Source organism: Thunnus maccoyii, chromosome 16, assembly GCF_910596095.1.
Source record: "Thunnus maccoyii chromosome 16, fThuMac1.1, whole genome shotgun sequence".
In the NCBI taxonomy this organism is placed as follows: Eukaryota; Metazoa; Chordata; class Actinopteri; order Scombriformes; family Scombridae; genus Thunnus; species Thunnus maccoyii.
In genome coordinates this window covers 16,763,552-16,781,160 of record NC_056548.1, presented here as the reverse complement: position 1 = coordinate 16,781,160, position 17,609 = coordinate 16,763,552, and the positions used below count along the sequence as shown (strand labels likewise).

At 42.6% G+C, this 17,609-nt stretch overlaps 1 protein-coding gene across 3 annotated transcripts; it reads left to right on the top strand.

Moving 5' to 3' along the window:
* The first annotated feature begins 86 nt into the window (after positions 1-86).
* Positions 87-17,094, top strand: prima1 (proline rich membrane anchor 1). Of its 3 annotated transcripts, none has more exons than XM_042436766.1 (4): positions 87-912; positions 6,704-6,845; positions 9,167-9,296; positions 14,840-17,094. In XM_042436766.1, the coding sequence occupies exons 1-4, from the start codon at positions 886-888 to the stop codon at positions 14,937-14,939; spliced, it is 399 nt and encodes a 132-aa protein (XP_042292700.1). In that variant the 5' UTR covers positions 87-885; the 3' UTR covers positions 14,940-17,094. The 3 variants fall into 3 exon arrangements, with proteins under 3 accessions (XP_042292700.1, XP_042292699.1, XP_042292697.1); XM_042436765.1 differs by lacking the exon at positions 87-912 and adding an exon at positions 5,110-5,422; XM_042436763.1 differs by lacking the exon at positions 87-912 and adding an exon at positions 5,110-5,846.
* The last annotated feature ends 515 nt before the right edge of the window (positions 17,095-17,609 follow it).

The following is a 17,609-nucleotide window of genomic DNA, read 5'->3' as shown; positions in this document are numbered from 1 at the left end:
CTTGTAGTTATGGTGCTTTCCTTGAACCAATCAGCGACCCCAGGCCCCTCACAATGCACCCCAATCAGCCTCCAAGCGCCCTGGTATCGAATTCTTCACCACTGCAAATTGTTGTCATGGAGATCTGTTAAAAAAAAAAAAAAGAAAGAAAAAAAAGCCACCGAGGGGATGCGATATTTCTCTTACACGGTGATTTCTCCTCGTTGGCCAAACATCTAAAATCCGGAGTGTGCATGAATAAAAATGAGTGCAAATTCTGCTAGAATATGCATGCGTTGTAACTTCACACGGGAGCTGTTTAAAGTTGAGTTTTTAACATAGATACCCCTCATACCCTCCCCAAGAGTGATGTCAGCTGTAGGATTTGGCGAGAGGGGGTGTGGGGGGATCTAAAGAGTGCATAACCATGGAAAGGGGCTTGAACGCTCAAGAATCTTGTCTTTCTGTTTGCCCCCTCAATCGAGCGACACAAAGGCTGAATTACTCATTCAAACCTCGCAGGACAAAGGGAAAGGAGCTGGATAGCACTCCTGCATTTGTAGTCAAACATTTAGAGACTTAAATCGAGTCGTCATGAAGGAGAAAGAGTCGGACAAAGCCCATAGAATTGCCATCAGCAAACATTTTCCTGTGTCATATTATGGGGTCTCCATGGCTCCCTCTGGCCCGCGGACAATAGCACAAGTTTGCACACTCGAATACTGTCACCCTGCCAACGGCAACAAGGGCCCAAAACAGGACAATCCCCAGAGAAAGCATGGGCTCCGCGGGGAAGGTTGCAATAGAGGAGGAAAAGGGGACTTGTGAAATGCTAATTGAGCTTCATCCCCTTATTGAAGTGGGAAAAGAGTACCTATCGTTCCATTGAACCGCAGCAGCAGTGGAATGAGATGTGAGGAAACAGTTTGTCTGGTAAGTAACACCTCATGCCTGCGCTTTATGCTGCCCTAATATCATACAGCCTGAATCAGTCTCCCACTTTTTTTTCTAGATTCTTCAGGCTATATGAAGGATACAGCTCATTTATTTTGAGTGAACTGTAGGCAACATGATTGATTGTCCCATTCAGTCAGTTTGGGGTTGTCTGAGGAGAGCCCTGCCGGTCTATATGTGCTCTGACTGGTCTATTTTCTTTCTTTCTTTCTTTCTTTTTTAAGGCGGTGCATCCCTCTTGTTGTGGAGAGGCAATGGGACCCTATTGTCCTCCTCTCTTCTTCTTCCCTTCACCTCTCTGTTCAGCTGAAAAGGCCAATTAACAATGGGGCTCCCCTCCCCTGGCCTGTCACCCCACTCCTGTGCTTTTGAAGTGAGGGAGAATGAGAAAGAGGAAGCATAGTGGCATCCATAGATCCCACCATGTGTCGCTGTCCTTGCGCCAAGACAGGTGGATTCAACTTCTGAATAATACTCAATGTAAAAACATTTTGCCTAATTTCTATATTCACTCATCTCACATCAGTCCACCTAGCGCAGATAGACAAACACTCACATTCATACCTACAGACAAGTCTCTCCAGTATACCTAACTTGCATATCTTTGGTGCAAATGCAAACTCCATGCAGAAAAGGCAGCAGCCAAGAGTTTGCTTGTGTCTTGTATGATGATGATGTACAATCACCTTGTTTGCATACTGAAGTAGATATCTATTTAGTAGAAGTCAAGTGGATCTCTAATTCTGCTGTCGTGTGCACTCTGTTCATACATTCCCCTTGGCAAAACTACGGTGATGCATATAAGTACTTTTTTTCTATCACTTTTATTACTTTTTTGCTCAAAAATAGCAAAAATAAGATTGGATAACACTTCACTTATGGCCAAGGGGGAAATTAGGGGTTACAGCGGCACAAGAAACAGACCAGACAAAGATAAAAATAGATCAGAGAAAATAAAAATAAGGAGAGTTGAATCATAAATCAAAGTCTATTAAAAGTATACAGTATCAGGGCTGGTACATCCATAAACCCAATAGTTCTCTATATATCAAAGTAAAATGGGAATCAGATCTAAATATAGAAATATCAGAGGAGGAACGAAATGCAACACACATCTACAAATTCCAGGAAATGGAGGAAATTTGGTTGGAAGAATTTAATTTGTTTCTTCGTCACACCTCACATTAAAAACTCCATATTCAACAGCAGTGTTGTTTGAGAGTGTGTGGGCGCACACATGTATGCCAAACATCTCCACATCTTCTGATCATGTGAACAGATTAACATATTTGGGGAGAAAATATCTTTAATCCTTAGAGACATTTTTGGGATTCCTGAGGACAGTAAATTGATAACAGAAGAAGTTGTTTGAAGATGCAACTTGTATCTTTTAAAAATTCCGATGAACTGAACCTCATTGTCTTAAACAATAGATGGGCATAGTAAGTAACAGGTTGCATATGTGATGAAAAAACCAGCCTGGCCTTTCTCAGAAAATGGGAAAAATGGATCACCTTATACAAAATCTGGATCTATAAAAACAATTGACCAAGAAATGTGTTCCATGCTTGGTTTCCATGCTTTATTGTTTAACTTTGTTTTCTACTGTAACATACAGTATATCTACATTTTTATGAATAAAAAGTGACAAAAGCTATATACATATACAAAATAAGTACAGACAAGTATACAGTAAATAGAAAAGGACTGTAAAATGAGTACAATATGTGCAAAAAAAATCCAACTTTAGGCAAGTATGCAGTTTCCTCATATTCCTGAATAATAATGGCTTTTCAGGTATTTTGTGATGGGTACCTTCTTCAGACTGAGAGACACTCCGGGACAGTTCTCTGATTTAAATAACTCATTTTTCAATTTTCTCCAATCTGATCTGTTAATGTTTTTATTTTAAGGACCTTAATTTCATGACTTGCCAGATTTTGACACTAGATGGCAATCTACCTCCATTATGATGAAGCCAAGCAGGACTGTTGTATTTAGGGAAGAAATACAGATTGCAAAGCTTAATGCAGTTGAGTTAATCTTCTCTGAACATTAATATTCCTTGATTGGCAGAGGGGGTTTTCAAATGACTTTTGGTCGGAAGGAAACAATATGTGTGTTTGCAAAGATGTGAATGCTGATTAGATATCTTGGCACCAATAATCTCACTGAAAGACCACAGCAATTTTATTAAGAGGTTTCCTTATCTGAGCTTAAAAGGGCTGTGATGTATGTTGTGGCTGATTGCAGGTTGTTAGAGTGAGGTAAGGCAGCAGGAAGGAACCAGGAGGATGTAGTGCTTTTCTCTTGTCAGATAATCGATACTGGGACAGACTGTAGGAGAGGATGGACGAGCTGAACCGCTGGGTAGACCGTATGCCAAATCCAGGTTTGTACACTTCAAAAACTCTGGAAAAAAAGGAGGGGGGGTCTGCATTGTGTATGTGCAAATGCAGTTTAACAGCAGCTGTGGATTTTCCACTCTAAAAGTCATCCACAGCTCTTGTGCATGAGCTCACCCCATTACTGTCTGTGAAGAGGTTTTTTGATAAGCAGGAGATGTGATAAACGCTCAGCCGCAACAAAAGGCTGCAGAGCTCCATGCTGAATTCACTGATCTTAATCCAAAGTTGTTTTGAATACTTGGCTTAGATGCTATTTGTGTTATTTGGAATATAAGCAGGATATGACACAATTGGCTGTTGCTTCTGTTATTTAAACCACAGGCAATACTTTGAAACAGAAAGACAAATCCTGTGGGTGCAAACGAATGAACGTGGACCTATGAAACATGAATAAGCAATGAAAATTACATGCGGCCTGTGCAGCAGGTTTTGTATATTGAGCATAGAAACTATCCTGCAAAGCACACATATCAGGTGCAAGTATATAACCCCTGTTGAAGTGAGGTTAAAGAACAAAGTTCCCTGTGGAGGATACAGGAGGAGAAATTATTCAAACTGTGTAATTGATTAATCTACAGATTGCTTTCAGGATTAATTGTTATAAAGTGTCAGAAAAATGCCACCACAATTTCCTAAAGCCCAACGTGACATCTGTAAATGTCTTGTTTGTCTTATTAGCAGTCCAACATCCAGAGGTTTTTCAATTTATAGTGATTCAAAACAGAGAAAAGCAGCAAATCTTCACAACTGAAAATCAATAACTTGGTATTGTTTGCACTTTTTCTTGTAAAATGACATAAGCAATCAGCTGATCATCAAAATCATTACAGATTCATTTTCTGACAATAGACAATAATATTCTTAGTACTGGGACTAGATGCTACTTTATATAAATGCGGTGATGTCAGTTAATTATTTGATAAAGTGTCCAAGATGATCCAAAAAGACGTCTTGTGTATCAGCTCTTGTTCTTCCCTGCCCTCCCTCCGCACTTTTTAATGACACCAGGGTGAACACTAAGGTTATATCCCCACTGTCAGCTAACTGTTTTAGTAAATCCCAGTAAACAGTGCATGTCACATTGGCATCCTAGTACCATGTACATGGCTGAGGGCTGTGGGGTAATTTCATAACTGTGCCTAGTGAAGACCACCAACATTATTATGCAACTCTCTCCTCTTAAAAAACTACCCATTGCACTCTGAATCTTTGCACTCTGGCCTACATCACCATCATCTTATAAACTACATCAGTAAAGTATAGTGACAAAAATAAAAAATATATGAAGCTTAGGTTTAGAAATACATATCTTATAAATGTCTTTTGTTGTTCAGCATTACAAGTAAGTGCCAGGTTACATCAGTGCTGTTTATCTCAGCCTACTTTGGGACATTGGACCACAGAGTGTTCTAGCAGGCACACAGCACATCAAACACTGGGTATGGCAATGTTTTCAGTCGGTAGGCGTCTTGCACTCTCTCTCTCTCTCTCTCTCTCTCTCTCTCTCTCTCTCCCTCTCTCTCCACTTGACTTTAATTCGGTCTAGTACGCGTCATCCTTACGGACTCGCCTCCACGCATTGTAGACTATACTTTCTGCCTGGACCACAATAAAAAAAAAAAATAAAACAAAACAAAACAAACAAAACCCAGCTGACATTACCAACGCCTTTCATAACCACATCCCCCTCCTCCCCCCACCCCCCACCCTACCTCCCTCTCCTCCCTCCCAGTGCTTTTGGGGACTTTTTGAGGAGCGGAGGGTTGAATTTGTTTGAGCACACGCTGTCAGGATGAGCTGATGTGAGCGCTGCATCAAGTGCGCGGTGGTGATGCTCCCGTATAAAACAGCCCACTGTATTTTGGCACAGAGGGGGATGCATCAGTTTAACCCTCGGCTCTGCCCTCCGGACTCGCCCATACAGTATTCAGCCTAGATAAGTTGAGGGGATGTGTCAGCTTATTGTGAGGAATCCTACCGCACGATATTCCTGAGGATCTCTCTGTCCGTTTTTTTTCTTCAACTTCGATGGCTTGAGTGGCCCATTTGCACTCATGCTTGCAGCCGAGGAGGGATGTAAGGTACGGGCCGTCTACCGCCCTCACATTGCACGGAGTAGCGGCGTGATTCAGGTCGCTATCTGAGTGCCAATAAGCAAAGAAACTACTTTCGAGATGTGAATTATCGAGATTTGCTACTCATTCCCGCCGGCTCGCCTGTCCTATGCTATCGACAACGGGATTTCAAGAGGAAAATGATTGTGGCATAAACTATTTCTGGAGACGCCTGTCACAGATATCGCCGCTGAACTGGACAGGGTGGATGGTTATTTCCCAAACAGTTCAAGCCTATGTATACTGCATTCATTTATTGGAAACGCTGCCTAGTATCTTCGAGAACAGCGCAAGAGGAATGCTGGTCCAAGATCTAATGCCATTTACTTTAAGTTTTTGGCCTTTTTTCTTCGGTCATTGCCTTCTCTCACTGTTTTTACTCTCATGCCAGGTAAGGATCATGTTCAGGCGCGCCACTTGTCAGTTTACGCATGAGAAGAGGTTACACCAATGTAAGAGGAGTTTGATTTAATGGTTCACTACGAGGATGGAGTGGGAAGCTGATGAGATTAGTCAAGTAACTTATTTCCTTATTAAGCTACTGTTAATCTATAATGCACTGTTTGTGTGTTTGCACCAGATGTTGGGGTCACCAGTTCATGGCACACCTGTGTTTAGGAAATACTGACAGACATGCATGTGTAGAGTTTCCTGGAAGGCATGAGAAATATAGCAATGCACACATATAGGGAGACAAACACTCAGCTCTCTTGTAGTGGGAACATGGAGTAGCCAACTGTGTTTTTTATGATAACAATATTCAGTTATCCCACTAGGATCCCCGCAGCAGGCATATGTTAGTGATGAGTATTCTAACCTCTGCCCTGTGCTGCTGCCTACAGATAGTGGTGAGCTGTTGTTCACACGCACGCAGTGTTGCCAGGGTTCATGTGTAATGTGATCTGCTTGAGTTTCCAAGTCCACCCACGCACACTCCTCGGGGCAGCCTGCTGCCCACTCTGTTGGTGGGTGGTTTCTTACAGGGAGCGGGCTGCAGCCATAGACGTGCTACTATTCCGCATGAACTACATACACAACAGCCCCGGTGACAACAACACTGGAGCTTGTGATATGAAAAGAACGCTGAGAGGATATCCACAGTGGTGCTAACTAAGAGGGCTGCTGAGTGTTCAAGCATCTCCATTTGTGCTGCACGGTGTTGTGCTGATGGTACTTATGAGTAATGCATTAAAGGACAGTGCCTCAGTCATTTCAATGCCTTTGTGTTTCTCTTTCCCTCACCATAAGGGAGAACTCCAGAGGTCATGCTCACGGACTGTGGCGGAGAAAGTTAGTGAACAGTGCCAGCTGGCATGCCACTGTAGAAGATACCCTCCCCTTCCTCCTCCGCCGCCTCCACCGCCTCCTCCGCGGCTACTGGGCACCACAGGTAATAATCCCAGCTCGCACTCCTAGGTTTCACACCTGTCTGGCTCCACAACTGTCTGTCTCACTCTCAGTCTGCTCTCGCCCCACAGTTGGATCTCATATTCCAAACCAGGTGCAGGTGTCAAGCAACTGGCTATAGTCTGGAGAAACTGTTTTGAAGTGTTTCCTTTTGCGCACAGGGGGAAAAATGTACCATCAGTCCTCTGAGACTAGCGTGCGAGTGCCCATGCATAGGCGCAGTTTTTACACTTGTGTGTCTGTGCGTGTTATAGAGCCAGCAGGATGTTGACAGCTGAACACAGGGCTAATTTATGCCGGGTCTAACCTTGGGGAGTACCCAGCTGCCTGTGAAATCCATGCCTGCTGGGCTGCCAAGCACAGTGGTTCAGTGGAAGGGTTTCCCCCGGAGGACCCCTGATTAAAACACAGATGAGTTAATTAAATTAGCTTTAATTTGATAGAGATAAGGGGCTAATGAACCAGCCCAGTAGTTCCGGCTTCGTTTTGAAGTTGAGCTGGCGGCAATGAGGGTGTGTGCGTGTGTGTGTTTGCAGTTGTGCATGCCGGAGTGCTTGTATACAACAAGCGAGCATATCTGTGAGGATCCAGTGCCTGTTACAGCAAATCCTTCTCCCCTGCCCCTTCCAAAACTCCCTCTTTGGTCCCACTCAGAGATGGTAAATCTATTGACAGATAGGCTAACATATTTCACCAGCCTGCTCGCTGAAAGTTGATATGATTTGTTTGTAGTCTCAAGCACCTTAATGAACAGCACACTGAGATATGGGACAGGCGTTGCTGATGATGCAGCCATTGTGAGCTATTACTGTGACTCTTTAGAATCACTCACCCTGAGCCCTTAATGTTATGACTAGGGAGGTGTACTTAATCATCAAAGTCTCAACAGACAGCAACGGAAAGGTTTTAATCAATCCGTTCCAATGATTTTTTTTTTCTGTCTGGTCAATTTAGATGTAGACCTCTTTCTTTTTCCCCCCGACTCACCATGTGAGCTACCTATGAATCGAGAGTTATAGACCCTTCTGTGATTGATGTCAAGGTCACTGCATAAATGCTGCCAGGACCATCTGACTGTAAGCTATGTGGGGGTTTGAATGCCCAATTATGTCCAACGCATGAGAGGAAGTCTGAGCACAGTATCCACACTGTTTGATGCCTCCGTAAACAGCAGTATGTCACGAATAAATATGATAAACAGGCCCATTTCTATTCCTTCTTAACTTTACACGGATTTGTTTGCAGTAGGTGGAGACATCATGAATAATTCAGCTGAATTTTTTTGCTTTAAACTGTAGTCTTTAAAAATGCCATGAATATGCATGGCTAACATGAAAAACTGGGACAATGGCTGAGACCTTATCTATCTGCTAAAAGTCTGAAAAAATTGAGCAATTGGCAGTGCGAAGTAAGCGTCTGTGTGTGCTAAAAATGGTTTCCCTTCAAAGGAGCGTGCTTTATCACAATGAAGTAGATCCTTACCACTGACTGAATTAAATCCTACAGCCGTTGACAAAACGCAGGATTAAAATGGAAGTTTGGCTGAGAGGAGCTTTTAAAATCATAGTGACTTATGACGTGCGCTGTGCCGGGGAGAGCCGTGCCTTGTTATTTGCTCCGTCGAAATGTGCTGTGTTGGAAAAGAGTCCACAGCATTACTAAGGAGTATTTGTTGCTATGTCGTAAACCTTCCTCTCATTCATGACAAAATAACTGTAAATGCAGGGGTTACAAGTTTGTTATTGTATATGCAGTGCAGTGTGTTTTTTTTTCAAGACATGAAACTGAGACAAACCTTCAGATAGATAGATAGATAGATAGATAGATAGATAGATAGATATGCACATGACTAAACTGATTTATGGATTGTGGGAGTGCATCAAATGCTGTAGAAAGAGAAAAGAGGAGAATTTCTGCATTACACACACAAAGTTGCTGATGCACATAATGTTATACAACATTTCTGGTGAGTGGTCTTACTCCACAGATCTAATGTGGAAAGAGCAGGAGGTTCCTGCAACAGTAATTGGTGTGGACAAGAGTGCTGGTGTAAGGAAGGCTGACGGGACCTTAAATGATTCATGGTGTCGGGTTGGATATCTTTGAACGTTGAACCTAAGACCTACAGAACAGGCGAGGACACGGCTGCTTCCCAGCTCAGAGAGCAGGGAGGAAAATCACCGCCATTGTGCTTTGTTTTTCATGTGGTGTTACAAGATTATTGTGTTTATGACATTCTGCTCATTCTCTCCTCCTGTATGTGCGTCTCTCTCCCTCCTGCCCCCTCTTCTCTCCCTTTTGAAGTGGTAGGGCCAAAAGTGCCCTTGAGGCCCTGGTGGATGGAGATGGACATTATAGTGCTTGGAACGGTGGGCTGTGCCTCAGTTGTCTTCCTCCTCTCAGCCATCATCATCTGCTACAAGGCCATCAAGAGGTTGGATGTCAATATTTTATTTTCTGTCCCAGTTAGATCATACTGTCACTTATCACTGAAATATCTTAAAGTGAGAACAGATTTAAATTGGAACTGTCACAAGCAGGTTACTCAGCATATCATGTGTAATATGACCCATGGGAAACTGTACCATTTCTCCAGGTTTTGTTGTTAGAATGATGCAGAAGTATTGACCCTGTCATCACCCTGCCGGGTCACACTGAGGTCAGAGGTTAGATAATGGAATGGGTTGTAAATGTCACCGAGGATGATCCACTACACTGAGTCACGCAGAAACATCCCACACTCTAAATTAATTCATCGAGGTGCATGATGACCTGACGTTACGATACTGTGTTGGTTTTAATTTACATAAGTGTCTAAAGCTTCTTAGAATGGCAGCTGGGTTCATGGAAGTGAAAGCGAGAGGCAAGCAGATGAATCCCAAGACACTGCTGTTGCAGCGGGAACTGTTTCCCCCATTTGGCTTATTAAAGAAAAGGCTGCGTGAGGTTTTAGCCCGCAGCACAACCCAGACCCAATTCTCTGTGTGACATTCTGGCAGCACGGTGTCACACATGCACTGTGACTTACACGTTAATGTTCACAGACATTCAACAAACACACACACATACACATACACATACACGTCCACATCGTGCAAAGCACTGCACATGCACAGAGTGCTACTCAAAGGATACTTGTGTGCACCCATCCATAAACACACAACATCTTTACATACGTACATATATCATCTTGACATATTTACACACTCTATAAAATACGGCATAAACAGTGACTCTCACACACCCATGTAAGAGTCACCACAGATGTGTGTGCTAAATCAGGGAGCTACTTCTATGTTTTATTGATGTGTGTTTAAACAGATTTAGTATCATACCTTATTATATTTATGGGACTATATTAAGCCTGCATGCCAGATATGGCTTTCCTCAGCAGAACTCTATTTCTCCTTTCTTTAAACAACAAATAGGCAAAGTCAGGCAGCGGAAGTAATGGGTGGTTGGCTCAGGAATTCATTATGGCAATTCTCCAGCCCCCTGTGTAGCCAAGGGGCACCTTTTTTAATGCAGCAGTGGTAGGAAAGTGTTGTTGCAATACGGGCTCTAGCCCCAAACCCAAGTCATTATTTATGAATTAATTTGCGCAGTCATTCAGTCGCAGGCCACATCTTTTATACATGCAACCGGGTCGTGTCCTGAAGCTCTGTGGGCTCTAGACTGCAGACTTTGTGCCACGCCAAGCTGCCCTCCACTCTGAATGAGAAGGGAAAAATACACAAGTCCAGCCAGGCTGGTTTCATTAGACATTCATTAGTCACCAGCCTATAGGAGAGCAGTCTAAGGAAAAATGTGATTCCTTTAACATCTGTCATGGATGCCCTAATCATCCATAGTTCCTGAAAGGAAGGGAGAGGAAACAGCACAGCGAAAAGGACAGATAAAATGTTGTCTACCAAAGCAAGCAAAGGCAGTAATTGAGCATCTTAGTCAATAACAATGTGAGAGAGGGTTTGTCAGTGAGAAAAACACAGCCGGTTATATATAGCCCTTCCAGCCCCTCAGTGCTCCGGGCTTTCCCAATGAAAATCAGCTGGCCAAGGGCCAGGGCCTGAGCTCCACAGACAGCAGAGTAGCTAGCTCTGCAGGTCCCAGCCCTCCTGGCCTTTTGTTATTTTTTATAATCTTTGTCTGCCACTCATCTGTCAGAAGCAAAGGGCCTGGAAAAAAAACACTTCCATACAATTCTATTCAGAGTCCATAGCACCAGGGAGGCTGGTGTGTGCAAGCATAGAGAAGAGGATTCAGACACACGCTGCGTTTCAGTGTTGCTGTGCCATCCAAAGCAAAAGACATGATGCTGCAGTCCAGGCTGTCAGCCATCCAAGAAGCCAAAACAAACAGAACTCAAACCCACTGACTAATGAAGCTAGATGCTTTTTCCAATCACTTACCGCTCTGGGAGGCTTGTCCAAAGACGGATAATACATCACAGCTGGTTCTGTCCAAGGGTAACACAGTATATCCAAAATACTCAACTAGAGATAGTATACAATAAAAGGACTTGTCAGGCAAAATGGTTTAAAATCCAATATTTACTGATACATTATTAATCTCCTCTGTCTCCTCTCTTATTTTCAAAATTACTACACCAGCACCATCAAAACAAGTGACAGATTTTTACAGTCTGTTTTTTAATATTTTTTCTTTGAACCATAGCATGTTACTCTAATTTCCAGATGGCTGGAGTAATTGTAAACAGCACAACACATGTCCCAATTTCACCATGATCCATTCCCCAAACTTCAAACAGGAATGTGCGCTGTGATTGCACAGCTTTGATATGAAATATTCATCTAACCTGTGAAGTGTTGTGTTGCCACCTGCCATGTGTCAACAGCATGGCATCTATTATTGAAAGCCCGGGTAGAGGTCGGTTTGAGGCCCCAAGCGTTCGGCCCTGTGTGGTGGCCCCGAAGCGACATGGTCAGTGTGACTGGAGATTACAATCCTGGGAGAAATAAACAGAGCTGAAGCACCTTCCAGCAGGTTATAGATCACTGGTGTCAAACTGAACAGCAGTCCTTTGCAACATAACACATGAGATACTGACCTGCCCAAAATATTCCAAAATTAAAATCATTAGTGAGCCGCAGGGACGTTGCATAACATGAAACGAATATCAACCCCCGCTGACTTTCTTTTCTGAGTAGGAGATTTTCCAGACTGGCTGTAAACAATACCGCCTGTCCCCTAGAGAAAACTTCGGTATATCCCTTCTCCCTTAGCTGCAACTGCATCAGCCAATCTTCTCCCCCGCAGCAGAATGTGTTTCCACCCCAGGGCCGGACAGTTTCCTTTCTCAGGCTTTCCCCGGGTCCCACAGGGACACAGCAAGCAGCATCTGTCCTACATGGCCAGCATATATCCCTGGTGTCCTGAGCTGTATGACCCCTTCCAGCTGACAGAGTTCTAGGCTTAGTCATAGACGTTTTGTTTACAGCTTTGCCCGAGAGCTCACGTCACCTCCAACAACCCCGGACCACTGTAAGTTAAATGCAGCGTGTCCGTATGTTCACATTAAGGCCACAAAGACTGACATTTTTATTGGGGGACAAGTATTCTCATTCATTTTGCAGGGTTTTGTTTATCAGCTGCTCACACAGATACATGCAAATATGAACACAGATGTCATAACCAATCTAGGTTTAAAAAAAAATCCAAAAAAGCTTGAGTTAATAGTGAGGAGATTGTATTGTTTGGGGTGGAAACACATTCAAGTCCGTATGTTTGATGTTCTTGAGAGTGACTTTGGTGACAGATGAAAGTTCTTTCAGCTGGATGGATTCAAGCTGAGCAGGATTTCTGAGGAGCTCTGATGAACACAGGAGGGTGGAGGTGCACGGCACTGAAGTGACAGCTGAAAACAGTCCAGACAGAAACAGGTGTAAGCGCTGACAGCACCGAGATGACTGTTTAATAGGTGTGGCAAAATCAGATTGACTTAAGTGAATGGGAGCAACCAAAAAAGACAGCTGATAAATTGAGTTGACAGCAGGAGAAATTTGCATAATTGAGCATGTGCACAAAAAAGACCTGACAGAACATTTACCAACAAGAAATATCAGTATAGTCAATATCTTAGAGAAAAGAAAAAAATCAACCATATCTGATCTGAAGCTTGTACATTTTATGTAATGTGAAATTTAAAGACTTTACAGTAGCTTTTCATTTTTGTTTTACAGTCTCAGATTGGTTTATGAATCAGCAAGTGTCACAGCAGTATGAACTGCAATACAGTCCAATGTTTTAAAGGAGAGGTTCACAAATGTTCAACTCTGTCTTAAAACATTAGTCAAGTGCCCAAATGAACATTGATACATGTTGTTTTTGCTGTAATCATTTCTCCAGGCCATTAGAAAATCTCTTCATAATGCACTTACAGTGTAGGTGATGGGGGTGAAAATCCACTCCTGCGCAAATATATGTATTTAAAAGTTTATCTGAGGTTAATACGAAGCTTCAGTCGCCCACATTAGTCAAATTAAGTTGATGTCTTTCAAAGTTACAGTGTTTTTGGTGCCAAATCCCCTCTTTTTGTTTCCATCCTTCCACTGCGGCTCAACAAGAAAGCACTGTCCGTCGAGACACAGAGAGGGAATTTGTTACTAAAAAGACTGTAATTGTGGAAAATAATCACTTTATATGACTAACTCAAATGGCTAAAGCCTCATATTATCTTCAGAAAAACTTTCACATTTTTGCTCAAAACAAGGACTGCGGATTTTGTCCCCCATCACTTACATAATAAGCTAGGGATCTTCTAATGGTCAGTATGAACAGGGGGAGTGATTACAGCGAGCAAAACCTGTTTTGTTTCCATGTTCACATGGGCACCTGAGTATTGTTTTAAGACAGACCTGAAAGATTGTGAACTCATCCTTTAATGCTGCAGTTGTCAAACACATAATATAAAAAATTTTCCCATAGTTTGAGTCCATGGACAAAATAACAGAAACTGTATAATCCACTATAGCATAACAGCACCACAAAATGCTGTCCTAACAAGTGTTTAAATTTTGAATGCACACCTCTCTGACACAGTCTCACCACAAATTAAACACTCTAAATGTCACAAAGATAGTTTTGTTTCTGTGTTACATTGAATTATGTCATGTATGAGCTCATTTGACACTGTAAGGATTCCCTTTCTGCACGATGCCTGAGAAAGGAAAAGATCTGTGCTGGACTTGACTGAGAATGACTGTTCGTCAAAGTCGGACTGGCCAGGCAGGGATTTCAGAAGGAGAAGAGAGGAGAGGAGAGGAGACACTGAGCTAAGATGTCGCTCAAGGGTCCTCTGTGCCAGTGAAGGCACTGTACAGTGTTGAGTGGGACAATGACTGTACTAACTGTATTCAGATCTGTCTCTGAGTTACATAAGCCCGAGCAGGGGAGAGCAGCTGAGGGGGTCGGTACAGAAGCCACAGTACACTGGACAAATATAATAACCACAAAGGCACGCAGAGCGCATGAAAAGGGCTGCATTGAATGATACTGCTCTTCACAGGCCAGTAGCAGCAAGAGGATCATGTGCTGCAGCTTTATTTTGCACCAGAACGTACTCACACACAGAAAGGACCCGAGTGTAGAGAGGGAATTTCACAGGAGGTTATGTATCGATGTTATTCCCAAGTTGTTTTGACAGCCACATACATACTCATTACTTAGAGGGAAGATTGCATCTACCAGTCAGAGTAGGTAATTGCCTTATCCCCTGTGTTGCGATGTATCTTTCCCTCCTGTCTCCTTGCAAAAGTGACCTTTGAACATTGAGCTTATTAGAAAGGATCGCTGAGACCAGCGCATCCACCCAGAGGAGCGCAAGAAATCAAATCTCCCTAAAGGTTAACAGTCTAGAAACTCTGTTTAATGACATGGCCTTTAGTTGAGAGTGAGTGTAACGCCAAATCTCTCCTGTCAAGGAATATATCCTCACTTTATGAAAATGTTTATCCGCAGGAAACCACTACGGAAAGAAGAGAACGGGACAAGTCGCGGGGAATACGCCATGAGTATCCGTAACAAGAAAGCCATGGGTACCAACAACACTGTGGTATAGACTGTCTCCGGGTAGACGCAGGAAGTGACATCACCATTATCGTCTCTCACCTTAACCCCAAATACAACAATCCCTTCTCACCCAGAATGCAACAGGATTTTACCCGAGGTTTTCAAATAGGTAAACCTTTCCTTTTTGCTTGGCATGTTGCCCGGACTGAAGACACCATTCAGCTCAAGAGGGGCTGTAAAAAAAAGATGGAAGGAAAAAAAAATCAAGGCAGAAAGGACGAGGAGAGAAAGATCCACAAACCCCCATGGTGTTGAAAGTGGCACAGCAGGCTGAACATTATGCTCTTAGTAACAGCAAGTGTTGCTGACAGGCTGGTTGGCTGCTGGCTGGAGAGGGACTGTCTGCCAGTCTGCCGCAGATCCAGACCTCACACACACTGTTGACATCTGCAATGGAACAACGGACAATGAAGCAGCCCCACACTCCCATGGGGCAGCTAGACAGGACAGCCAATCACACACAATAAATAACATGCATGCAGTTTTTACAGAGAATGCAACATTTTTTATATTCCGATGCTCACACTGTCCATCTTTTGTTCTCCATTTTTGAGACAGATGCTTTGTGAGAGGCATGATTTGACTTTTGGTCCAGGCTCTGAGATGTGGATTCATCTGACTATGCAATTTAAAGAAATCCATATTTTAAAAAAAAAGAAAAAAAAAAGAGGAGCAACGACATCAACATGGGACGTTCTGGTTATTTTACCATGCCAAAAATGCCACTGAAGACTTAGGCTCAATGTAATATACTTCAATCATTCATCTTCATCATTTATTTGCTCTATTTATTTACTTATCTACCTTTTGAATTTATTTTTCTACTTAAAAGGAAAAAAAAACTGTCTCGTACATTCTTCACATCTTGACAAATCTTGACGAACGTCTTGAAGAATTCATTTTATTTCTTGATAGCTCTGGTTTTTTTTAAGTGGATTATTTATAAAGCATATAATTCATTTGTGATGCTCCGATGCTTTAAGCCTGCTGTCAGTTTGTTGAGACACTGATGCAGAAAACACGCTTGCTCTGCAAAGAGTTTTTGTATCAGTTGCTTTGTCTCTGGTCGTTTGATATGCTTTTCTCTGTTTCCTTGAGACTTCAGCTAAAAAAAGTCAGGGGTCTCTATGATGTGCTATGTGAATGGGTGTTTTTCAATCATTATTTCTGTGCAGCATCATATGCCAGTCCCCATTTTTAGTTTATTCACTCAATGCAAGCCCCCTAAATCACATCACACCTGTCATCTGGTTAAATCTTGTTGTTTCAAAGTCTTGGGGGTCAGCTAGATGCCTTCAGACACGTTTTGTTTGGATTTGACAATCTTCATTTTTCTATCTGTCAAGAAGGGCTTAGCCCATCACTATAGAAACAGGGGACATGAGCCCAGGGCTGACCTTGTGACTGGTGACAGACAGGAGACTTAGCCAATAGCCAGAGATCAGGTTGCACAGAGGATGGCCTCAGCAAAGATGTGTGTGTGACTCAGTGCTGTCACAGGCATCCTCCACATCCCCGCTGGAAAAAAAAAAAAAAACACAACCAAGCTGAACTAGAGCATCACTCAACGCTGCTCTGCTTTTTTTTTTTTTTTTTTACATTAAATCTGTGTGTCTGTGTGTGCGTGCATGCATGTGTGTGTGTGTGTGTGTGTGTGAGTGTGTGTCTGTCTGTCTGTCTGTGAGTGTGCATGCAGATGAGTGTACTCAGTGAGAGTGGGCTGTACTCTGTGGCTGTCAGTTAAGTATAGATATTGGCTAAACTGTTGAAATTTGGAAAAACACATGCTTGCATCTAAACATGCACAGGTATTAGCTAACAATATACCCCACCATGTACCTATATGAGAGAAATGATGGATGCATGAATGTAAATATTGATATTTAAATATCTGCCTTCTGGACTGTTAATTCATGTACAGTGTAACAGAACATATGTTTATACATAGTAAAACTTAAACAATGTGCTACCATTTAGAATTATGTCAATGTTGTCATGTTGATGGAGCAAGCCATTAATGTATATATGGCAATCAATAGTACATACACAATTTATGCATTATATCAAACAGATAGAAAGATGTGCATAAGTTGATTTCATTGCTGAGTTTTTCAGTTGTAAATAAAACTGTACATAACAACAGACCTACAGTCTTTTGTGTTTGAAGCCCCTGCAGATATAAATCTGTTATGTGATGGCAGACAAACTGGCCCATATGTGACGAAGGTGATAAAAGTGAATCTGTTATATTTAGCCTGTGCCCATCCCGTCTGCTCTATGCTGTGTTGTGCCGTTCATGTCTTGGGCAGAGCTGTGCCGGCCACGTCCCCTGGGCCCCCCTCCCTACAGTGGAGGACATGTTCTCAGTCTGTCTCACACAGTGCATCTTTAATGAACTGCGATTATCAAGTGTATTCCACTCCGTGGGGCTTAATGACGCAAATAAGAAAACTTATAGGTCACATATTGTGCTAGCTCTGGGCTCAATCAATAATAATGTCACAAAAATGTGTGTGAAGGATTTCTGCAGCAAAAGCGAGAACACAAATTGTAAAACGGCTTCAACAGAATTAGGATTTTACAGGAAGCTAAAAGAATGGAGTCGATTCGAAACACCTCTGTCACTCACATTAAATCACATAGACATTTTCCCATTTCT

Bases quoted from the DNA above. Each gene is read 5' to 3' on its own strand.
- prima1 (XM_042436763.1), top strand. From the start codon at position 5,565: ATGCTATCGACAACGGGATTTCAAGAGGAAAATGATTGTGGCATAAAC. The intron at 5,847-6,703 runs GTAAGGATCATG...CCTCACCATAAG, and splicing joins TGTTTTTACTCTCATGCCAG to GGAGAACTCCAGAGGTCATG. The intron at 6,846-9,166 runs GTAATAATCCCA...TCCCTTTTGAAG, and splicing joins GCGGCTACTGGGCACCACAG to TGGTAGGGCCAAAAGTGCCC.